The following is a 25,395-nucleotide window of genomic DNA, read 5'->3' as shown; positions in this document are numbered from 1 at the left end:
GGAACAAGTGCTACACATGCCCTTACACTTCCTCCCTTACCACCATTCAGGGCCCCAAACAGTCCTTCCAGGTGAGGCAACACTTCACCTGTGAGTCGACTGGGGTGATATACTGTGTCCGGTGCTCCCGATGTGGCCTTTTATATATGAGCGAGACCCGACGCAGACTGGGAGACCGCTTTGCTGAACATCTACGCTCTGTCCGCCAGAGAAAGCAGGATCTCCCAGTGGCCACACATTTTAATTCCACATCCCATTCCCATTCTGACATGTCTATCCACGGCCTCCTCTACTGTAAAGATGAAACCACACTCAGGTTGGAGGAACAACACCTTATATTCCGTCTGGGTAGCCTCCAACCTGATGGCATGAACATTGACTTCTCTAACTTCTGCTGATGCCCCACCTCCCCCTCGTACCCCATCTGTTACTTATTTTTATACACACATTCTTTCTCTCACTCTCCTTTTTCTCCCTCTGTCCCTCTGAATATACCCCTTGCCCATCCTCTGGGTTCCCCCCCCCCTTGTCTTTCTTCCCGGACCTCCTGTCCCATGATCCTCTCGTATCCCTTTTGCCTATCACCTGTCCAGCTCTTGGCTCCATCCCTCCCCCTCCTGTCTTCTCCTATCATTTTGGATCTCCCCCTCCCCCTCCAACTTTCAAATCCCTTACTCACTCTTCCTTCAGTTAGTCCTGACGAAGGGTCTCGGCCTGAAACGTCGACTGCACCTCTTCCTAGAGATGCTGCCTGGCCTGCTGCGTTCACTAGCAACTTTTATGTGTGTTGCTTGAATTTCCAGTATCTGCAGAATTCCTGTTGTTTGCATTTGATGCCTCCCTGTTTGAACTGATAGAAGTTGATAACAGGTTGAGCTGTAATTAGAGTTGTTGCTCTGTGATGGTTAGCATTAGCAAGCAGAGATTTTAAGATCAATGGTCTGCAGATTACAGCATTGTGTTTTTATTGACCTAGCTTTATTTTCCAAAAAACTGAAACTTTTCCCATCAGATTTGTAAAAGTGATACGTTTTAAGCATATGGCATATATACATACAGTTTGCTGTAGAATTCCAGTCTCTCATCAGAAGTTAAGTCTTGACTTCAAAACTAGTAAAATACAACCTAGCATTAACATGATGCTTCCCTGAATGCTGTGGTTTCCTCTCATGCTAATTGGTAGGTTAATTTGTTATTATATATTATCCTAATTATACGTAGTTGCCAGGAAAATCACTGCGATGTTGGTGGTCATGTGAGAGAGAATAGATTGCAAGGAAATAATTAAGACCAGGAGACATAGGAGCAGAATTAGGCCATTCAGCGCATGGAGTCTGCCTCACCATTCCATCATGGCTAATTTAATTCCTCTCAACCCCATTTTCCTGCCGCCTTTTCATAACCTTTGGCACTCTGACCAATCAACCTCTCCTTTAAATATACTCAATTAGTTTGCCTCCACAGCCGTCTGTGGCAATGAATTCCACAGATTCACGACCCTCTTCATCCCTGTTCTAAATGGATAACCTCTGTTCTAAGGTTATACCCTTTGGTCCTAGACTCACTCATTATAGGAGACAGCCTCCCCATATCCACTGTATCTAGGGCTTTCAAAATTTGATAGTTTTCAATGAGATTCCCCCCCCCCCCCACCATACTTATAATCTCCAGTGAGTACAGGGCCAGAGAAATCAAATGCTTCTCATAGGTAACCCTTTCATTCCTGGACCTTCTGCAATGCCAGCATTCCTTCTCTTAGATAGTGGGCCCAAAACTGCTCACAGTACTCCAAATGTGGTCTGACCAATGCCTTATAGATGCAGCATAACATCCTTGCTTTTATATTCTAGTCCTCTAGAAATTAATGCTAACGTTGAATTTGCATTCCTTACGGCCAACTCAACCTGCACGTTAATCTTTAGGGAATCCTGCACAAGGACTCCCAAGTACTTCTGTCAGGCAAGACTTCCCTAAAGGAAACCATGCTGACTTTGCCCTATTTATCATGTGCCTCTAAGTACCCTGAAAACTCATCTTTAAAAATGGACTCCAATATCTTTCCAACCACTAAAGGCCTATAATTTAATTCCTTCTACCTCCCTTCCTTTTAAAGAGTGGAGTAACATTTGCAATTTTCCAGCCTCCGGAACCATTCCAGAATCTAGTAACTCTTGAAAGATCATAACTGATGCCTTTACGATCTCTTCAGCTTCCTCTTTCAGAAATCTGGTCCAGGTGACTTATCCACCTTCAGACCTTTCTGCTTCCCAAGCACCTCCTTCTTAGTAACAGTGACAATACTCCCTCCTGCTCCCGACACTCTCAAATTTCTGGTATACTGCTAGAATCTTCTTCCACAGTGAAGACTGACGCAAAATACTTATTAAGTGTTCCTGTCATCTCTTTGTCCTAAATGGTTGCTTCATCCTCCCTTTAGTATAATTCTTCATCTTTGGGATATAACTATCCTGCGCCTTCTCAATTGCCCTCAGGAACGCCAGCCAGCGCTGCTCTGCTGTCATCCCTGCTATTGTCCCTTTCCAATCAAATTTGGACAGCCCTTCCCTCATTTCTCTGTAATTCCATTTACTCCACTGTAATACTGATACATCTGACCTTGGCTTCTCCCTCTCAAACTGCAGAGTGAGTTCTATAATGGAAGAACAGTGCTAATGTGATTACTTTGTGAAACAAGGTGCTCTTGATGGAATGAACAGCTTCTTCGTACATCGTAAGGAAATATGAAATAGGTCAACGAGGAATGTAAAATCCCTGAAATAATGGTCAGATTGTGCACTTCCACTTAGTGGAACCTTGAAAGGATATTGCAGAGTTTGCAATCCACAATGAATTCACATTTATTATTCGACTGCTGTTTTTCACAGAAATTGGAATGCATGGCACCCAACACATTTTTGAGTCATGATTAAGAGTGACTTAAATGACTGACAGCAATTTCATTTTAAATTCAAAGCAATGGGGATACATGGAGAAATCTACAAGATTGCTTAGTTGTTTCTGCAAATGATGCTGTTTGAATCATGAAAAATGGCACCTTGTATTTATGTAGCTCTCAAATAATTTCAAAGATGCTTTATCAAATCAGAAATAATTGGGGTAGATAGCCTGAACTTGGTCAATGAGTAGGGAAGTAGAAAACTGATCTAGTTACATTAGTTTTGAATATAACAATGAATTTGCAGTATCTGTTGCATTGTGAAACACATTGTTCCTATATTGATCTCTCTACTCTTTTTGCTAGGGGAACAATACTGTCACCTCTGAGAGTTGCCTACAGCAAGCATACCAGTGGCACAAAAACCTGTGCCGAATCCTACTCTCTGCATACAAAGGTCTCCTCTGTTATTTCAGTACAATAATGAAACAGGTCCCAGAAGTGCATCAGATTCAGCTGGGTAAGAAAGTTAATTGTGTTAAACTATACATTCCCATGTGACTGGAGAGGTGGCAACCACTTAATTTTTCAGAAGGCAGTGGCTGTGTTACTGTACAATATAAATTGGTGCCAAGTGGTCTCTGTGAATTGGGTAACGTGATGGATAACTAACTCAGAGAGCAAAAGACTGCATTCAGTTTACATCACAGTGGTTTGGAAATTTGAATTAAGCCTTTAATCCTGAAAATTATAAAAACACACCTGTAAAAGTGATGGCAAAACTATCAAATTGTTATAAGAAAGACTGATTTACCAATGAACTAAGGATGATGAAAAAAATCTATATGTGATGCTACTCTTGATTAACTCTCTACTGCCCTCTGTTGCAAGCTGGCAATATCACACTGACTTCTCAGATCAACTGAATTTGGTAGATAAACATGGTGCTTGCCAGTATCACATTTTGAGAATGTGTAATAATGTGGTATCATTTCATAAAGTTCCTAGTTCTCTGTAAGGTTATTCCTAATGCCTTTATACTTTTGCAAATGCTCTGTTTCCTTGATTCACATTCGGAAAATGGACAGTTAGCCCAGTATTTCACTTCATTGAAATGCATTAACATTATAACGCAATGAACTCTCCCAACACTTCTATTTTTTAAAATTTAATGAAACGCAATGTCTTTATTTCCAACTGCCCACGAGTAAGAGTACATTTTTAACAAAATGTAACAATTAGTTAAGACCCTGTTTTAGAGATTAGGATTAGGATCATTTGCCTTAGATTAGGATTTAGACAGATTAGGAGAATGGGCAGGAAAGTGGCAAATTAAATACAATGTTAGAAAATGCATGGTCATGCATTTTGATAGTAGAAATAAATGAATGTACAAACTATTTTCTAAACAGGGAGAAAATCCGACATTCTGAGATGCCAAGGGACTTGGGAGTTCTTGTGCAGAATACCCTGAAAGTTAACTGGCAGGTTGAGTCAGTGTTGAGGAAGGCAAATGCAATGTTAGCATTCATTTCAAGGAGTCTAGAATACAAGAGCAGGGATGTGATTCTGAGGGTTTATAAGGCACTGGTGAGGCATCACCTTGCGTATTGTGAACAGTTTAGGGCTTGTCATCTAAGAAAAGATGTGCTGGCAATGAAGTGGGAACAAAGGCGGTTCACAAGGATGATTCCAGAAATAAAAGGGTTATCATACAAGGAACGTTTGATTGCTGTGGGTCTGTACTCGCAGGAATTCAGAAGGATGGGAGGGGATCTCATTGAAACCTTTCAAATGTTGAAAGGTCTAGACAGAATAGATGTGGAAAGGATGTTTCCTGTGGTAGGGGAGTCTAGGACAAGAGGGCACACGCTCAGGATAGAGGGGAATCCATTTAAAACAGAGACATAGAAAATTTTCTTCAGCCAGAGGGTGGTGAATTTGTGGAATTTGTTACCATAGGCAGCTGCGGAAGCCAGGTAGTTGGGTGTATTTAATGCAGAGCTTGATGGGTTCTTGATTGGACACAGCATCAAAGGTTACGTGAAGAAGACTGGGGAATGGGGTTGAGGAGGAGAAAAAAGGATCAGCCATGATTGAATGGTGGAGCAGACTCGATGGGCCAAATGGCCTAATTCTGCTCCAATGACTTATGGTCTTATTGCCTGAGCTAATTCTGGGAGCGATCAGCCAACTTGTATTCAGCTCTGAGAACTGGCACCAGCGAAAATTTTATCGAGTACTGTGGATGTCATTGTTTTCAAAGGTTGTGTAAGCTATGTTCTAATTGAACTGTTGTTAAATATTTTTGTTATAAAGTACCATAATGATTGTATTATTTTTTTCAGATCTCTATGACAAAGAGCTGTGGGGTATAATTTTTATTCAAGGAATTCGCTAACATAATATCTTGCAAGTGAAACAATTGTAATTTGATTACAGTTTAAACTTGCCATAAATTATATCCTTTAGCTTATGGTGACATCTGTTCCTACAGCAGACTTTGTGACTCGGATAGGATAAATTCAGAGTAGAGTTATGTTAATTTTAATATGATATTTATGGAGTGGAATAACTTGGAACTTTATTTTTAGAACGGTAACCTATAAAAGGCATGTCTTAAGGTCATGTTGCATGCTTTAAATGCATTACAACCATGGCTCAACAATACCTGAGACCAAGGCTGATGCATGTGAAGGAAGGTAGAGCATCTTGGTCTAGGAGGATGTGGGGAGAGAAGTCCAGTGGGCAGACCACTGTATAGACTCCGGGTTAGTTTTGGGGGTGGGTTAGGGGAAGTGCATCGGGGCATTAAAAAGGGAGTTTCAGAACCCATTCATTGTGTGGGAAACAAAGGAGGCGTGTTGCTTCTGTGAAGCCTGAAAATGCTCTCGATGAGCGCTGCCTTGAAAATCTGGGCAGGGCCAATAGGTGGAAGGTTTGGAAGTTTAGGGGCAATAGATTGGTGCCATTGAGAGATGTGTTAACCACAGTCAGTTCAGCTTGGTAACATCACCTCCACAATCTCCATCAGCACAGGTGCACCACAAGGCTGTGTGCTTAGCCCCCTGCTCTACTCGCTTTACACTTAAAGACTGTGTGGCTAAGCACAACTCCTCAATGCTATATTCAGATTTACTGATGACACCACTGTCGGAGACTGAATCGAAGATAGTGATGAATCAGCATATAGGAGGGAGATTGAAAACCTGTCTGAGTGGTGCCATAACAACAACCTCTTACTCAATGTCAGTAAGACCAAGGAGCTGGGTATTGACTTTGGGAGGAGGAAACTGGAGGTTCATGAACCAGTCCTCATTGGAGGAACAGAGGCAGAGAGGGTTAGCAATTTTAAATTCAAGAAAGTGTCTCTAATTCCTTAAGAGTTTGCGAAAAATCGGTGTGACATCTAAAACTTTGACAAACTTCTATAGATGTATATTGGAGAGGGTATTTACTGGCTGCATCACAGCCTGGTATGGAAGTACCAATGCCCTTGAATGGAAAATCTGACAAAAATGTAGTGGATATGGCTCAGTACATCACAGATAAAGCCCTCTCCACCACTGAGCAACTCTGTCGCTGGAAAGCAGCATCCATCATCAGGGACACATACCACCAGGTTCAGGAAAAGTTATTACCCCTCACCCTTCAGGCTCTTGAACCAAAGGAATCTTGGTTTGGGCCTACTCCAGGAGTGGATCCGGGACCCAGTCAGGTTCAGGATGCTGTTAGCTTTTATTGTTTGTATGACGTGTGTTTGTTTTTTCTCTCTCTTTCTTTAATTGGGTCTTTTTTTAAATTGGGTTATTCGGGTTTTTTGCTTTCTGGCTGCCAAATTTAAAGCTGTATAATTTATTCATTATTGATAATAAATATGCTTTGAAACTTTGAAACTTCAGTCAACTATACTTGCTCCATCATTAAAATGTTCCCACAACCTATGGACTCACTTTCAAGGATTCTTCATCCTGTGTTCCACTCTGCTTGAATGCCCGTTGTTGTGGTCATTCATCAATTCTGTTATGGTTGTTATTCTATGTATTTATTGAATATACCTGCAAGATAATGAATCTCAGGGCTATATATGGTGACATATATGTACTTAGTTAATAAGTAATCTTTGAAGTTTGAACTTTGAAATATCCCTGTTATAATAGGTTCCTCCAACCGTCCCGACAATGTGTTTAAGACACATACGTTGAAAACCTACTCTGACATTTCCCTTAAACTTTCTTCCACTGACCTTATAATGAGTGTCTGAGAAGGAAAGGTTGCACATTTCTGGACTAATCTGAATCCATCCAATTATATTCATTGTTATATTTTGCTCCAAAAGAGGACACAGAGTAGTTAAAGTAACAGTGTTAGACATCTGAAGTTCTTGTTACATGTATCTGCAATATTGATTCTCCATTGTCAACTTCATAGGAAAAGGCAGGGAAATAAGATCGGCAAGTATGTTAAGTTAATAAATTAGATGAAAAAAAAATGACCACTCTTAACAAAAACTACACTACAAATCCAAGCAAATGCATTTTCTGTCAAAGGCTGATGGGATTAGTATTTAAGGTTATAGGCCACGCTGGGGTGAAAGAGGCCACAAATGCAATAGATCATGTTCTAGCCTGTTTATGAGTCTTATTCCAGCTTTTCCTGTTTATGTATTGTTGAATGCTGTAGTTCAGTTAGTTTACTCCAATGGGATTGATTTCTCAAAATCTGTATTTTTTGTCTTTTCCAGAGGACTGTCTTATAGATGAGACACTGTCACAGCTTTGTGTTAACCTACAGGTGAGAAATTCTATTGTTATTTCACAACAGCTGTTGGATATTGGAATGCAAAACTGAAGCCTGGCAGCAGAGTGGTACAGTCTGTACCAGATCAACCTCTCAGTGTCTGTTTTTCCTTTCCATTGACCTCTACTTCTACCTTTTATGACTAGATATGTATTCCTTCTCAGAAGCACAACGTGAAGGCAAAGGAAACTAATAGAATAAAAATCCATGAACAGAAAACAAGGAGCATTTACTTGGCGATATGTTTAGAGGTATCACCAAATAATTAATTTCTGCACAAGTTAAACTTCCCACTAATTGGGAAGAATGGGAAATATAAATGTATTGTGAGGGAGTAAAATAATTGGTGCCTTGTTTATTCCATTTGAGTTTAAAATATTGTTACAGAAATGTCACTCAGGATAAAAACTTTAAAGCTGTTTAGTATAATTTATCAAAGTTGCTGGTGAACGCAGCAGGCCAAGCAGCATCTATAGGAAGAGGCGCAGTCGACGTTTCAGGCCGAGACCCTTCGTCCTGACGAAGGGTCTCGGCCTGAAACGTCGACTGCGCCTCTTCCTATAGATGCTGCTTGGCCTGCTGCGTTCACCAGCAACTTTGATGTATGTTGCTTGAATTTCCAGCATCTGCAGAATTCCTGTTGTTTAGTATAATTTATGGTCATTATGGATTAAGTGAATCCGCCCAAATCCACAGTGTGCCATTTTTAGTTTGAGGAGCAGTTACCGATAGAGCAAGGGAAGATACTCTAATTGCAAGAGAAGTGGGAGACAGCCAGAGTAAGTGGCTACCTCAGGGACTAGTGCCAATGAAAGTTCTCAGGAATTTAGAAGCACAATACAAACCAGCCTGTTCTATATCAAGGAGAAGGGTTAGTTGCATCTGAAGAAGCAATACAGGAGCTACAAAAGAGTGATATTTCTGGAAAATGTTTAATTGTAATGCAAAAAGACATAACTTAGCAATTATTAATAAATTAAAACAATTGTTAATTGACAAGTCAGTAAAATTGTAAATGAACTCCCGTCTTGGCTTTCTGCGGCAATAGATCACAATGAATGATATACATCATCATAAGTAACATTGATTTAAATGTAGAGATAGAATAATCTCTTATTGTAGTCCAACAACAAATACTGGTTATCTTATGCTCTATAGTGCCGTCTTTGGCTTTTTTCTGTCATTATGGTTGACTTGTTTCCACGCCGGTTTTATGAGGGGTGATTGATAAGTTCGTGGCCTAAGGTAGAAGGAGTCTATTTTAGAAAATCTAGCACATTTATTTTTTCTACATTTATGCACTTAGTCCAGCAGTCGTGAAGCATACGGATTCCTTCTTTGTAGAAGTCAGCGTCTTGGACCTCCAAAAAGTGGTCTACGGCAGGGGTGATTTATAAATTTGTGGCCTAAGGTAGAAAGAAGTCAATTATTAACTTCAAACTTTCTGCATTTTCACTCAAAGAGTTGAACTGCACGTGTATGTAACGGGAGCTGTATAACTCATCTCCTTCTACCTTAGGCCACAAACTTATCAATCATCCCTGCTGTGGACCACCTGGAGGTCCAAGATGCTGTTTTTACATGCACATGCAGTTCAACTCTTTGAGTGATTATGCAGAAAGTTTGAAGTTAATAATTCATCTCCTTCTACCTTAGGCCACAAACTTATCAATCACCCCTGCTGTGGACCACTTCTACAAAGAAGGGATCCATATGTTACACGACCGCTGGACTAAGTGTGCACATGTAGGAGGGGAGTATGTTGAAAAATAAATGTGCCAGGTTTTCTAAAAAATGACTCCTTCTACCATAGGCCACAAACTTATCAATCACCCCTGGTATGTGTTCTGAGGTTGGCATTTGAATCGGTATGGAACACAAACAAATTGCAGGAGGAATTAAGCAGATGATGAAGGGAAATGAACAGTCAAAGTTTTGGGCCTAGAGATTTCATCACGGCTTGGTCAGCAATTATCGATTGGCGGTTAATTCCCACCGCTGCCTCTAAGGAGTTTATAGGTTTTCCTGATCACTGCATGGGTTTCCTCTGAGTGCTCAGGATTTCTGCTACAATCCAAAGATGTACCATTAGAGCTAGTGGGTTGTGGGTGTCAGAAGTGTGGCGATGTTACTCCTTGTATCATAGGAGATTGAGGTACAGGTTTCCCCCGCCATCTGAAGGTAGAGCGTTCCTATGAAACGGTTCGTAAGCCGAAATGTCGTAAAGCGAAGAAGCAATTACCATTTATTTATATGGGAAAATTTTGTGAGCGTTCGCAGACCCAAAAATAACCTACCAAATCATGTCAAATAACACATAAAACCTAAACTAACAGTAACATATAGGAAAAGCAGGAATGATATGATAAATACACAGCCTATATAAAGTAGAAATACTTTTCCACAATCATTACTGAACCGTTCTCCGTAGTGAAAATCTCACGCAAGTGCCGTCGACAGAAAATCTCACGCAAGCGCTGTTGGCAAGAACACTCTCTCCAGTAACCTTTAAGCTATGAAGCTGCCAAATCATACCAAATAACACGTAAAAATACACAGCCTATATAAAGTAGAAATAATGTATGTACAGTGTAGTATCACTTACCGGAATCGGGACAGCGCCGAGCACACAGATGATGGTGTGTTAGACTGAGTCGTCGCAGGTTGGGTGGTGCAGTGGCCCCCACCCTCCAGGCCGCCAAACCGAAATAAACAAGCTAATTAATTAGATGCTGCCCGACATGTAATTGTCGGCCCAGATCAGTGCCGATTTCCGATTGCATCATCTCTGATCTGGGCCGACAATTACGTGTTGGCGACACCTAATTAAGTAGCATGTTTATTTTGGCTTTTTTCTTAAAGATGTGCTGTGTGCCTCCTGGCTACTGCTGCATTCTCCGTGAATCGGTACAGTATCTGTCCGTGGCCTGGGGGTTGGGGTGGTGGGACACTGGGGTGTCATCTCATCGTCTGTTTCCATTAGAGCAGGAAGCTCATCTCCTCCTATCTCTGCCCGCCTCGATGTCGAAGGTTGAGGTTCATCGTCTGCTGTGGCTGATGTAGAAGGCTTGCTTGACTGCTAAGCCTCGCACATTTTTCTATCACACAGTTCTTTAATAAGAACTCAAACCATCCTGCAAATATCTCCTAAACCGACGTACCCTTTCAAAATTAAAGTCGTACTTTATCATTACACATTCGGTTTCGATTGTTATCCTTTTTTCTTCCAATTGCATCAACTCTTAATCTGTCAGTTCTTGGTGATGGGATGCCAAAACCTCTTCAACATAATCTTCGTCAACTTCCAAAAGCCAAACTCACTTTGTCCTTACTTCGTTCACCACGATCGAAACGCTTAATTATGTCTAGTTTTACTGTAAGTGTAACACCCTTATGAGCTCTTTCAGGCTTTTTGGATACCATAGAACTCATCTTGCAAACGACTGCTCACAGGCAAAGCAGTTCCGAATCCCGGGGAGAGTGGCTGTCTTTTATCGCGTGCTGATTTTCTCGCGCACGGATTTTTTATTGCGCGCTGAATTTTTTTTCGTAACAGTGAAAACACCTGCTGAAAGCAAAAATAGGGTACTAATGTATGTCTTTCTTAACAGTGAGGTTTCGTAAAGCGAACGTTCGAAAAGCGGGGGACACCTGTATACAAAATTATGAGGGGTATAAATACAGTTATAGAGTCATAGATAAAACAGCACAGAAACAGGTCCTTTGGCCCATCTAGTCCATACCGAACCGTTTAACCTCCCTAGTCTCTTCGACCTGCACCAGGACAATAGCCCTCCATACCCCTCTCATCCTTGTACCTATCTAAACTTTGCTTAAACATTGAAATTGAAATCACATCCGCCCCTTGCACTGACAGCTCATTCCACAATCTCACCATCCTCTGAGTGAAGAAGTTTTCCTTTTATGTCCTCCTTTCACCCTTAACCCATGACTTCTAGTTGTAGTCTCACCCAACCTCAGTGGAAAAAGCTTGCTGGCATTTATCCCATATATACCCCTCATAATTGTGTATACCTCTGTCAAATCTCCCCTCAATGTTCTATGCTATTGGGAATAAAGTTTTGTAAGCTTTGTACTCCAAAAATTTAATTTTTGAAGGCCTCCCACTCACCAAGTACACCTTTGCCAGAAAACAGCCAGTCTCAATCCACACTTGTCAGATTCTTTCTGATACCGTCAAATTTGGCCTTTCTCCAATTTTGAATCTCAACCCAAGAACCAGACTTATCCTTTTTCATAATTATCTTGAAACTAATGACATTATGAACTAGATTCAAAAAGTTCCCCTACATAAACTTCTGTCACCTGCCCTGTCTCATTCCCTAATAGGAGATCAGATATTGCACACTTGCTCATTCAGACTTCTATGTACTGATTAAGGAAACTTAACTGAATTAATTTCACAAGTATGGATCCCCCTGCCACTCTCCCTCACAACCCCATGCAGCACCAGCAGACCTTCCCACTAGGATATTAGCCCCTCTGCAGTTTAAGTGAGAATCGTCTCTTCTGAACAGGTCCCACCTTCATTGTGATCTAAAAATCTGAAGCCTTCCCTCCTGCCCCAATTCCTAAACCACGTGTTAAATATCTTCCTATTTCTGGCCTCACTAGCACATGGAAAGGGTAGCAATCCTGAAATCACAACCCTGGAGGTCCTGGAGCACCTAAATCCCTTAACTCACTTTACAGAACCTCATTCCTCTTCCTACCTTTGTCATTGGTACCTACAAGGAACGTGACCTCTGGCTGCTCAGCCTCTCATTTAAGAAACCTGAGCACTCAATCCAAGATTTCCTAGACCCTGGCTCCTGGGAGGTAACATACTGTCTGGGAATCTTGTTCTTGTCCACAGAACTTTCTTTCTGTTCCCCTCACAAAGGAATCCCTTATCACCACAGCTTACTTCTTCTCCCACCCCGTTTCTGAGCCTCAGAGCTATATTGTGTGCCAGACACCTGACTGCTGAGACTTTCCTCTGCTAGGTCATAAACCCATAACAGTATCCAGAGTGTTGAGGGGGACGACCACAGGGTTATTCTGCACTGGCTGTTTAACTCCTTTCACCCTCCAGACTGTCACCTAGTTTCCTGTGTCTTACACCTTGCGTCGAACTACCTCTCTAAGTGTCCTGTCTGTCACCGCCTCAGCCTCCCAAATGATCCAGAGTTAATCCAATTCCATGTCCAACTCCTTAATGTGGAGTGTTAGAAGCTGCAGCTGGATGCACCTCTTGCAGGTGAAATCATCAGGGACATTGGAAGTCTCCCTGCATTCCACATTAGATTAGATTATGAGGACACACAGTCCTCTTTTATTGTCATTTAGTAATGCATGCATTAAGAAATGATACAATTTGTTCCTCCAGAATGATATCACAGAAACCCAAGTCAAACTAAGACTAAAAAAAACTGACAAAAACCACATAATTATAACATATAGTTACAACAGTGCAAAGTAATACCGTAATTTGATGAAGAACAGACCATAGGCATGGTAAAAAAAAGTCTCAAAGTCTCTCGAAAGTCCCATCGTCTCATGCAGATGGTTGAAGGGAGAAACTCTCCCTACCATGAGCTTCCAGCGCCGCAAACTTGCCGATGCAGCATCCTGGAAGCACCCGACCACAGTCCGACTCCGAGTCCGTCCGAAAGCTTCGAGCCTCCGACCAGCCCTCCAGCGTCGAGCGCCATCTCTGCCGAGTGCTTCGACCCCGGCCCCGGCAACAGGCAATAGGGAAAGCCGAGGATTTGGGGTCTTCCCCTCTGGAGATTCTCGATCGCACAGTAGCAGTGGCAGCAAAGCAGGCATTTCAAAAGTTTCTCCAGGTGTTCCTCCATGCTTCTCACGTCTGCCTCCATCAAATCAGGATTGTGCATGGTACCTACTTAACAAATAAGATACCATTTCGGAGCGGCTGCATGCGCTGCGTTGCGCCGCCATCTTCTCATCCCCTCCTTTTTCCATTATGACATTATGCAAGATAAGCATTCAACTATTGTGCTTGGCATCCCTACTGTTCTCACTGCACAAGTATAAAGAAGGAAACGATAAACAAACTGGAAAAAAATATACCTGCAACTTTTCACATTCTCTCACTCAAGTCTTTCCTTGCTGAAGCCTCGATGTATTCAATCCTCAAAGTCCCCACTTTAAAACTCTCTACTCTAACAAAGGCCGTTCCACTTACCCCTGCCTTATTTTAATTTGCACTTGCTAATGAATCCTGAAATCTGAGTGACTGCTGTTCAAATGCTAAAACTCCCATGAAGCACTGTTTTTTAACATATACTCGCTGACGTGAGTGAGTCACTCCTTTTCTCGCTCCCCATCTCTGAACGTCCTCTGTGCCAACGCAGAAACTCCTGCGAAGCATTGCTCTTTAATGGACCCTTGCCGATCTGAGTGAGTCACTCTTTCTGTTGCTCCCAATCTCTGATTTCCCACTGTTAACATAGGATAAATGCAAGCAAGCTTTCTTCCACTGAGGTTAGGTGTCACCAGAACTAGAGATCATAGTTTAAGAGTGAAACTTATGAGGAACTTGATGCTGGGGGAGAACTACTTCACTGAGAGGATGGTGAGAGTAAGCAATGAACTGCCAGCGAAAGTAATGGCTACAGTTTTGATTTCAACATTTAAGATAAATTTGGAAAAGTACATGGATGGGAGGGGGTATGGAGGGCATTGGTCCAGCTGTGAGTCAATGGGACCAGGCAGAATAATAGTTTAGCATGGAGCAGATGGGCCATATGGCCTGTTTGTGTGCTGTAGTGTTCTATGACTTTATGATAGTTGCAGGTTGCCTAGCACAGTCCCCGCTGATATGATTTGATGCAAATGATGCAATTCACTATGTTTCAATGTTTTCATGTACCCATGACAAACAAAGCTAACCTTTAATCTTCAGGTCTTTGCCCAAAATATTGTCTGTTTATTCCCTCCATAGCTGCAGCCCGCTGAGCTTCCCTGCATTTTGCGGGTGTTGCTCAAGATTCTCAACATCTGCAGAATGTGAGATTACTGTGAAAGAATATTCCACAGATGGGAGAAGAGGTGGCTGATGAGTCCCATAGGCGGGTGGTATATGAGACAATCCCTTCCTTCTAATAGTTATGTTGGGCTTTTGTCTCCATCTGAGGCCTCAGGATGTCCTGTCTGTGGTGTTACCATGCACAACATTCCCTTAACCTTGAATATTGTTTCCTCTTCCCACTGGGCCACTCCTTCGAGATGTAGACTCCACTTTATCCTCTTAAATTAATGTGAGAATCCGCATCTGCGATGGTAGTTCCATGTGTAACCCAAGTGATCATCTTTATCTTCTTATGACATCTCTGCTGTCTGGCCAGATTGTACTGCTTGGTTGTTTTTTTAAAAAAAAGAGGTTAAGTTAAATCAGTAAATTAACATTGTAGTGATGTGGGTTGATAGGTTAATTGCCTCTAGTACTAGAACCTGGAAATATGGGAGTAATAAAAATTAGGATTGATGTAAATGGGTCCTTGATATTCATCATGGAGCTGATGGGTTAAATAGAAGAGCAGATGGTGAAAGATTGCAGTATGCTGTTGTGCAGAGGGACTTGGGAGTGCTTGTGCATGAATTGCAAAAAGTTGGCTTGCAGGTCCAACAGGTTATTAAGAAGGCAAATGGAATGTTGGCCTTCATTGCTAGAGGGATTGAATTCAAGAGCAGGGAGGTCATGCTGCAACTATACAGGGTACTGGTGAGGCCGCACCTGGAGTACTGTGTGCAGTTCTGGTCTCCATACTTGAGGAAGGATATACTGGCTTTGGAGGCAGTGCAGAGGAGGTTCACCAGGTTGATTCTAGGGATGAAGGGGTTAACCTATGAGGAGAGATTGAGTCACTTGGAACTATACTCTCTGGAATTCAGAAGAGTGAGAGGGGATCTTATAGAAACATAAAAAAATTTTGGAAGGGATAGATAAGATAGAAATAGGAAAGTTGTTTCCATTGGTAGGTGAGACTAGAACTGGGGAACATTGCCTCAAGATTCAGAGGAGAAGATTTAGGACGGAGCTGAGGAGAAACTGATTTTCCCAGAGAGTGGTGAATCTGTGTAATTCTCTGCTCAGGGAAGCAGTTGAGGCTTCTTCACTAAATATATTTTAAGATACAGTTAGATAGATTTTTACATAGTAGGGGAATTAAGGGTTATGGGGAAAAGAGAGGCAGATGGAGCTGAGTTTATGGACAGATTAGCCATGATCTTATTTAATGGCGGGGCAGGCTCGATGGGCTGGATGGCCTACTCCTGCTCCTATTTCATATGTTCTTATGTTCTTATAAGTGGCCTGTTAGCTTACTGTATGTTTCTATGCTTCTTAAGATGAAGCATAGGATGGTATAAAGACGTTAGAAAGAGGCAATTGCTTTAGTTACATGCATCTCAAAAAATAGAAGTGTTTCTGTGTTGAGTGAGAAGAATGCCTACAAGAGATAGTGTTTTTCTTCCCACTTCTGCCCTGGTTTCGGCAGGCGTCCCCACCTTCCTGCTATAATTCTTTCTGCTCCTTTTTAAGTACCTGCTTATCCCTCAGAGAGAGTAAAATAATGCAATAAGCTTAATGTTTCCAGTTCTGAAGTTTAAGTCATCTTGATGTAATGATTTTATTTGACTTTTTGCAGATGTTTAGCAGTCCAGATAAAGTGGCAGAACAGATCAGCAAGGATCTGCAGCAGCTCTGTTCCTGCCTTGTTGCTCTGTGGAACCAGTTCCGGGTCAGCACGACTCTTCAGGAAGATGTGACAGCTTTCTTACGCCAGGACCATCACAGTCTGAGGGTAGTGGTGCCACAGTTTGTTTTCGTAACTATTTAGGATTCATCATTCACGAAACTCCAGTTAGGCCACAAAGATTCCCAATGATTTCCTCTGCCTTCCATGTATGATTACTTTGCTTCTGGATATTTATTCCTTCCAACTTGTAGGATTATGAAGAAGCAGCCAAAATATTTACTGCCAAAACATCGACTGTACTTTTTTCTATAGATGCTACCTGGCCTGCTGAGTTCCTCCAGCCTTTTGTTTTTTGCTTAGATTTCCAGCACCTGCTGATATTCTTGTTTGTGATCATACTTACTGTTGTAGGGTTTACCAGACCATTCTGCATGCATCTGCTTTCATCAATCTGGCTGGTTTCTACCAATACTTGAGAGTGAGACTTAGTTGTGAGGCAGAATTCTTAGTAGATTAGAAACTACATTTTTCTTGCAACAAATCTATTGATCTGGATATTAAGTAAGTCAAATCTTTAACTGGTAAGAAGTCAACTATGGTTGACTGAAATTATACAAGTTGCACATGGGATTTGTTTTGAATTTGGAAGAGAAATTAGAGGTACCTAGTAGATGTAAATGGGAAATTAAACAGGTTTTGGGATGTTGAGAACAGTGTGATATAGGAAAGAATAAAGTGTAAGGTAATAATTGTAGGAGTCAAGGGTGATTAAATAGCAAAAGGAATAATGGTTCAAGGCTAAAATAATTGTACTGGAACAAATGAAGAAATATGAGCTAAATTTGAGGTAGATATAATTGGCAAAAAAAATCACTGAGCAAATTGTTAACCCTGGTATTGAAATGTATAATCTATTGACCTAAATGCTGTGTTGCTATTCTTTAATCCTGTGTGGTTTCAATGATTATGATATTGAAGGGTGAGGACATTCAGGTCAAGAGTAGATGAGAGACAAGAAATTAAAGCAACAGACAATGTGGAATCACGTTTGTAGACCGAGTGGAGTTGATCCATATAATTAGTTCTGAGGATAAGTTGCATTATTTGGAAGACTGTTAATTAGGCCTGCTTTCCAGCATTTTCAGACTCTAACTATTGACTTTCGAAACAAGAATAATTGCTTTCTCTAATCTACATATCAATTTTCTTTAATATCATGAACACTTCAAAAATATCAGTCAATAACCTTCTAAATTCCAGGAATTAATGCCCAATTTGTGCAGGTTCTCCTCATATTTAGCACTATTGGTAGGGAAATGAGCCTGTTTGATTACTTTCCAAATCTCACCATGCATTTTAAAGGTCCAAGGATTGAAATCCCTAAATTGCTTTAGGAGCTATTATTGGTCTAATGTGAATAACTTCATGCCATAATCGACATTGAAAGGCATTGTCACAGTTTTGTTTATTTGTTAGTGCCTCTGAAATTTTCTGCCTCCATGCATATTGTTTGTGGTTTGATAATAGTAAACTTGGGTATGCATTTACTAACCCTTCATTTGAGTCATTTACAATTAAATTGAGTAGTATAATCCCAATACAAATCTTTGCAGAATACTACTTATCACATGCAGTCAATTTGTGAATGAGTCATTGTTACTGCTCTCTATCTCCTGGTCAGGCAGCTTTCTTGCTGAGTCAATTCCATGGGCTTTAACTTTAGCATTTGAGGGATTTATCATTTACTATTTCAAAATCCACATCACCCACAGGCATGCTTCTTCCCTTGCCTTAGTCATTGTTTCAAAAAATTTAGAAGGCTTGTCCACCATGATCTACTCCTTACTCCCTGTTTGATGTCCTAGAAATTTCTCAAGAACAGAAATTAATCTAACCGTTCACGAATTCACTGTGATCCATCAATTAGCTGTCTGAAAATGTAGTAACATGGGTTATCGTTATATCATTTCAGCAAGATGGTGTTTCCATTGTTAACATCGTTATACAAAATAACTGCTACCTCCGTCAGCCAGGAGTTGGTGTGAAAAGGCAGTGTGCAATCCAACAGCGAGTGATTGCTTTAGACGCTTTTTGTACGATGGCAAGACTCTGTTGGACATTGGTAATGTGGAATACTGAAGTCTGGTTCACTGTTTTACTGCTGAATGGTGGAGGCAGACAACATGTGGCCTCGGTCATAGCAAAGATGAAGCCTTAAACGGCGGTGTCACTTGTTAGCAGCTACCCAGGAGAGAGGTGTTAGAGTTGGTGCCCTCCACCGGAGAGTGTGGCATGGTGTCAATGCTGGAGTTGATGCTGCCCTGCAGTGTTCTTTCAGTAGAAACCAAGATATGTTGTGTTTAACTACAGTCTGCTGCAACATTCATGGACTCGGGGACTTTGATTTTATGTCTTCTTTGTGTGCCTGTATTTTACTCCTGTCTTATTTGTGCTATACTTGCCTTGTGATGTAAAGTACAGTTGGCACTTTGTTTTGCACCTTGGCCCCAGAGTAATGCTGTTTCGTCTGGTTATATTCATGCATGGTTGAATGACAATTAAACTTTTATGACAATTTACCCATTTTCCCTCGGGATCAATAAAGTATGTCTATCTATCTGTCTAAACTTGACGATGAACTTGAACTTCACTTGACCCATACATACAATTACTCTCAGTGTTGCACTCCAGTGAGTCTCTTTAATCTCATAGTCATTTTGGTAAAAACTTCATTGTACAGAAGATTGAACTGTGCATGGGAATATCTTTAGTTAATACTTCCCTAAGGTTTGGTTTGAGGAGTACAAATAGGTCAGAAACTCAATGTTTTAAAATATACTGAAAGATCAGTAAAGACACAAAGTAAGTGTTTATATAATTAGGGAGAGAACTGAGATTCTTATTTGTTTGTGCACAGGTAAGAAGATTCTCAGAGGCCTTCTTCTACATGGAACACCAGAAACAGATGGCACTTACATTCCAGGAACACATGTGAGTATTTTTGTTAATTATTATCAGGTGCTACTTTTTTATTAAGCAAATTAAAGTTCTCAGTTAACATCTTTTTCTGTGTAGGAAGTACTTGTGCTAGCATGTTTCTATTCTTTGGGCCAGGCTATTGGTTATTAGACGGATGAGTGATAAGTAAATGGAAGTATACCGCTGAGAATTACTTTGTAAGTTCTTTTGGTGAAGCAGTGGTGAAATGCCTTCTTGGGCAGGAAGGGTGAATGATCAGGGAGTCACTTACTCTTGGGCAGTTCTCCAGGACTTGGATGACTTGCTTCCAATCTATTTCTGTGCATCAAACTTTACCGATAAGTGTTTTATGGGATCTGGATGCACTGTTAGCAGATGGCAGCTGGTGATTCATGAAGTGGGCCAATGTTCTAATTTAGGATGTTGTACACTCCTTCTCTATTTGCACTTTGGTTTCATTTGTCACTGCCCTACAGAGTTAAGGTGCTCAGTGACTCTTCTTCACTTTGTGTTGCAAGGCAGAGGTTCCCCTGAGTGTCTGAGTATGTTACATTTTTCCCTAGGAGGCATTGCGAACATCTTCCTGGAGGTCTCATGCTACTACTTTTAAGTACCTTCTTTTGTCTCTAAAGCATGCAGAAGGATTTTTTAAAAAACGGTCACCCAGTAGAGTAAGAGATTAGTCCCATGTCTTGGTCTTCAAAAGTCCTTTTCCTCAGTCAGCTGAAGGTTATATAGGACATTGGAAAGAAGAATGATTATTGTCATCATTGTCAACTGAGGGTTGGCTACCAAGGTATGCAAGTTGATCCATGTTTTGTTTACTGTAAAATATTGTGTTTTGATTAGCTATAGAAAATAAAACACTTCATATGTTTGGCAGCATACATATGCTTGGTTTATTCCAAATCCTTCTTATATATTTTTTTCCAAAAAAAATGTTTGTAAACTATTCTGGCACTGGTGCGTTAAGAGTGGAGTATTGCCCACTTTTTCCCAACCTGTCCAGCTCGGTTCTACAGGAGTCCCGATTGTCACTCATGTCCAACATCTGAGGTGGTTCTTCTTTCTTGTTGATAATTGGTCTCTGGAGGTGTTACTGCCAATGTACTTAGAACTTAACATAGAACTTAACTTAGAACATAGAACATAGAAAATAGAAATCTACCGCACGTTACAGGCCCTTTGGCCCACAATGATGTGCCGACCATATAACCATAGAAACCATAGAAACTACAGCACAGAAACAGGCCTTTTGGCCCTTTTTGGCTGTGCCGAAGCATTTTCTGCCTAGTCCCACTGACCTGCACACAGACCATATCCCTCCATACACCTCCCATCCATGTATCTGTCCAATTTATTCTTAAATGTTAAAAAGGAACCCGCATTTACCACCTCATCTGGCAGCTCATTCCATACTCCCACCACTCTCTGTGTGAAGAAGCCCCCCCTAATGTTCCCTTTAAACTTTTCCCCCCTCACCTTTAACCCATGTCCTCTGGTTTTTTTCTCCCCTTGCATCAGTGGAAAAAGCCTGCTTGCATTCACTCTATCTATACCCATCATAATTTTATATACCTCTATCAAATCTCCCCTCATTCTTCTATGCTCCAGGGAATAAAGTCCTAACCTGTTCAACCTTTCTCTGTAACTGAGTTTCTCAAGTCCTGGCAGCATCCTTGTAAACCTTCTCTGCACTCTTTCAACCTTAATTATATCCTTCCTGTAATTTGGTGACCAAAACTGAACACAATACTCCAGATTCGGCCTCACCAATGCCTTATACAACCTCATCTTAACATTCCAGCTCTTATACTCAATACTTTGATTAATAAAGGCCAATGTACCAAAAGCTCTCTTTATGACCCTATCTACCTGTGACGCCACTTTTAGGGAATTTTGTATCTGTATTCCCAGATCCCTCTGTTCTACTGCACTCCTCAGTGCCTTACCATTAACCCTGTATGTTCTACCTTGGTTTGTCCTTCCAACGTGCAATACCTCACACTTGTCTGTATTAAACTCCATCTGCCATTTTTCAGTCCATTTTTCCAGCTGGTCCAAGTCCCTCTGCAGGCTCTGAAAACCTTCCTCACTGTCTACTACACCTCCAATCTTTGTATCATCAGCAAATTTGCTGATCCAATTTACCACATTATCATCCAGATCATTGATATTCATGACAAATAACAATGGACCCAGCACTGATCCCTGTGGCACACCACTAGTCACAGGCCTCCACTCAGAGAAACAATTCTCTACTACCACTCTTTGGCTTCTTCCATTGAGCCAATGTCTAATCCAATTTACCACCTCTCCATGTCTACCTAGCGACTGAACTTTCCTAACTAACCTCCCATGCGGGACCTTGTCAAAGGCCTTACTGAGATCCATGTAGACAATATCCACTGCCTTCCCTTCATCCACTTTCCTGGTAACCTCCTCGAAAAACTCCAATAGATTGGTCAAACATGACCTACCACGCACAAAGCCATGTTGACTCTCCCTAATAAGTTCCCGTCTATCCGAATGCTTATAGATTCTGTCTCTTAGTACTCCCTCCAATAACTTACCTACTACCGATGTTAAACTTACCGGCCTATAATTTCCCAAATTACTTTTTGATCCTTTTTTAAACAACGGAACAACATGAGCCACTCTCCAATCCTCCGGTACCTCACCTGTAGACAGCGACATTTTAAATATTTCTGCCAGGACCCCCGCAATTTCAACACTAGTCTCCTTCAAGGTCCGAGGGAACACCCTCTCAGGTCCCGGGGATTTATCCACTTTAATTTTCCTCAAGACAGCAAGGACCTCCTCCTTTTCGATCTGTACAGTTTCCGTGATCTCACTACTTGTTTCCCTTAATTCCATAGACTTCATGCCAGTTTCCTTAGTAAATACAGACGCAAAAAACCTATTTAAGATCTCCCCCATTTCCTTTGGTTCTGCACATAGCCGACCACTCTGATCTTCAAGAGGACCAATTTTATCCCTTACAATCCTTTTGCTCTTAATATACCTGTAAAAGCTCTTTGGATTATCCTTCACTTTGACTGCCAAGGCAACCTCATGTCTTCTTTTAGCCCTCCTGATTTCTTTCTTAAGTATTTTTCTTGCACTTCTTATACTCCTCAAGCACCTGATTTACTCCCTGTTTCCTATACATTTCATACAACTCCCTCTTCTTCTTTATCAGAGTTGCAATATCCCTTGGGAACCAAGGTTCCTTATTCCTATTCACTTTGTCTTTAATCCTGACAGGAACATACAAACTCTGCACTCTCAAAATTTCTCCTTTGAAGGCTTCCCACCTACCAATCACATCTTTGCCAGAGAACAACCTGACCCAATCCACGCTTTTTAGATCCTTTCTCATTTCTTCAAATTCGGCCTTCTTCCAGTTCAGAACCTCAACCCTAGGACCAGATCTATCCTTGTCCATGATCAAGTTGAAACTAATGGCGTTATGATCACTGGAACCAAAGTGCTCCCCTACACAGACTTCCGTCATTTGTCCTAACTCGTTTCCTAACAGGAGATCCAATATTGCATCCCCTCTAGTTGGTCCCACTATATATTGATTTAGAATACTTTCCTGAACACATTTTACAAACTCTAAACCATCTAGACCCCTAACAGTATGGGAGTCCCAATCAATATATGGAAAATTAAAATCCCCTACCACCACAACTTTATGTTTCCTGCAGTTGCCTGCTATCTCTCTGCAGATTTGCTCTTCCAAGTCTCGTTGACTATTGGGTGGTCTGTAATACAATCCCACTAATGTGGCCATACCTTTCCTGTTTCTCAGCTCCACCCATAAGGACTCAGTGGACAAGCCCTCTAATCTGTCCTGCCTGAGCACTGCTGTAATATTATCCCTAACAAGCAATGCTACTCCCTCACCTTTCATTCCTCTGCCTCGATCACAGCTGAAACATCGGAACCCTGGAATATTAAGCTGCCAGTCCTGCCCCTCCTGTAGCCAAGTTTCACTAATTGCTATAACTTCATAATTCCACGTGTCAATCCACGCCCTCAACTCATCCGCCTTCCCCGCAATACTCCTAGCATTGAAATATATACACCTCAGAAGATTTTTACCACCATTAACAACCTTTCTATTAGCGGATTTGCTTGAAATTTAATATCATTTATTTTTACCCCAGCCACACTGTCAGCTCTGGCACTCTGGTTCCCATCCCCCTGCAAATCTAGTTTAAAGCCTCCCCAATAGCACTAACAAACCTCCCTGAAAGGATATTGGTCCCCCTGTAGTTCAAGTGTAACCCGTCGCTCTTGTACAGGTCCCACCTGCCCCAGAAGAGGTCGCAATGATCCTGAAATCTGAAACCCTGCCCCCTACACCAGTTCCTCAGCCACCTGTTCATCCTCCAGAGCATCCTATTCCTACCCTCACTGGCACGTAACACAGGTAGCAATCCTGAGATTACCACCCTCGAGGTCCTGCTTTTCAACTTCCTACCAAGCTCTCTATACTCACTGTCCAGGACCTCCTCACTCTTCCTTGCTATGTCATTGGTACCTATGTGCACCATGACATCTGGCTGGTCACCCTCCCACTTCAGAATGTCATGCAATCGATCGGAGAGATCCTTGACGCTGGCACCCGGGAGGCAACAAACCATCCTGGATTCTCTGTCACGACCACAGAACCTCCTATCTGCACCTCTAACTATCGAGTCCCCTATCACTACCCCTCTCCTCTTTTCCCCCTCCCTTCTGCACTGCAGAGCCAGACTCAGTGCCAGAGATCCGGCTACTGCAGCTTGTCCCAGGTAAGTCATCCCCCTCCAACAGTATCCAATGCAGTATACTTGTTGTTGAGGGGAATGGCCACAGGGGAACCCTGCTCTGCCTGCCCTTTCCTCTTCCCTCGTCTGACAGTGACCCAATTTCCTGTCCTCTGCTCCTTTGGCGTAACTACCTCCCTGTAGCTACGATCTATAATCTCCTCATTCTCCCGAATGATCCGCAGGTCATCCAGCTCCTGCTCCAGTTCCCTAACGCGGTTTGTCAGGAGCTGCAGCTGGATGCACTTCTTGCAGGTGTGGTTGTCTGGGACACCGGAGGGCTCCCTGACTTCCCACATCCTGCAAGAGGAGCATTCCAACATCCTGCCTGGCATTCTCTCTGTACTAAACAATCTGAACAAAAAAACTTACCGGAACCTACCCTGGCCTTTGCCTGTTTTCGCCGAAGCCTGTTTGAGCCAAAGCCGTCCCACTCTGACTCAGTCCACTCCGATGATGGCCGCTACAATGATGGCCGCTATGGTGTTCAGCTTTTTAAACCTTGGCGCGCTACGTCAAGGTTTAACCTACTCTACAAATTACCTATAGTTTCCTTACTGCATAGCCCACTGTTTTTCTAAGCTCTATGTACCTACCTAGGAGCCTCTTAAAAGACCATATTGCATCCACTTCTACTACTGTCACTGGCAGTGCATTCCACGCACCCATCACTCTATGTGCGAAAAACGTACCTCTGCCATCCCCCTCGTGTCTACTTTCAAGCACCTTAAAACTATGCCCCCTCATGTTAGCCACTTCAGCCCTGGGGAGAATCCTCTGGCTATCCACATGATCAATGCCTCTCATCATCTTATACACTTCTGTCAGGTCACCTGTCATCCTCCGTTGCTCCAAGGAGAAAAGGCCAAGTCCACTCAATCTATTCTCATAAGGTATGCCTTCCAATCCAAGCAACAACCTTGTAAATTCCTTCTGCACTCTCCCTATAGTATCCATATCTTTCCTGTAGTCAGGTGGCCAGAACTGAACACAGTATTCCAAGTAGGGTCTAACCAAGGTCTTATATAGCTGCAACATTACCTCACAGCTCTTGAACTGAATCCCACAGTTCATGAATGCCAAAACACCATGTACCTTCTTAACAACACTGTCAGCCTGCGCAGCAGATTTGAGTGTCCCATGGACACGGTGCCCAAGATCTTGCTGATCCTCC

At 41.9% G+C, this 25,395-nt stretch overlaps 1 protein-coding gene across 2 annotated transcripts in view; it reads left to right on the top strand.

The window, feature by feature from the left end:
• Nucleotides 1-25,395, top strand: part of fam135b (family with sequence similarity 135 member B) — a 386,005-nt gene that overhangs the window by 286,401 nt on the left and 74,209 nt on the right. For both annotated transcript variants that reach the window (XM_063058308.1, XM_063058318.1), the window contains 4 exons: nucleotides 3,263-3,416; nucleotides 7,641-7,690; nucleotides 16,372-16,527; nucleotides 19,340-19,413. In XM_063058308.1, coding sequence (XP_062914378.1) covers nucleotides 3,263-3,416; nucleotides 7,641-7,690; nucleotides 16,372-16,527; nucleotides 19,340-19,413 — 434 coding nt within the window. The remainder of the gene's footprint in view (nucleotides 1-3,262; nucleotides 3,417-7,640; nucleotides 7,691-16,371; nucleotides 16,528-19,339; nucleotides 19,414-25,395) is intronic.

Source organism: Mobula hypostoma, chromosome 1 (assembly GCF_963921235.1).
Source record: "Mobula hypostoma chromosome 1, sMobHyp1.1, whole genome shotgun sequence".
NCBI lineage: Eukaryota > Metazoa > Chordata > Chondrichthyes > Myliobatiformes > Myliobatidae > Mobula > Mobula hypostoma.
This window is presented reverse-complemented; position numbering and strand designations above follow the sequence as displayed.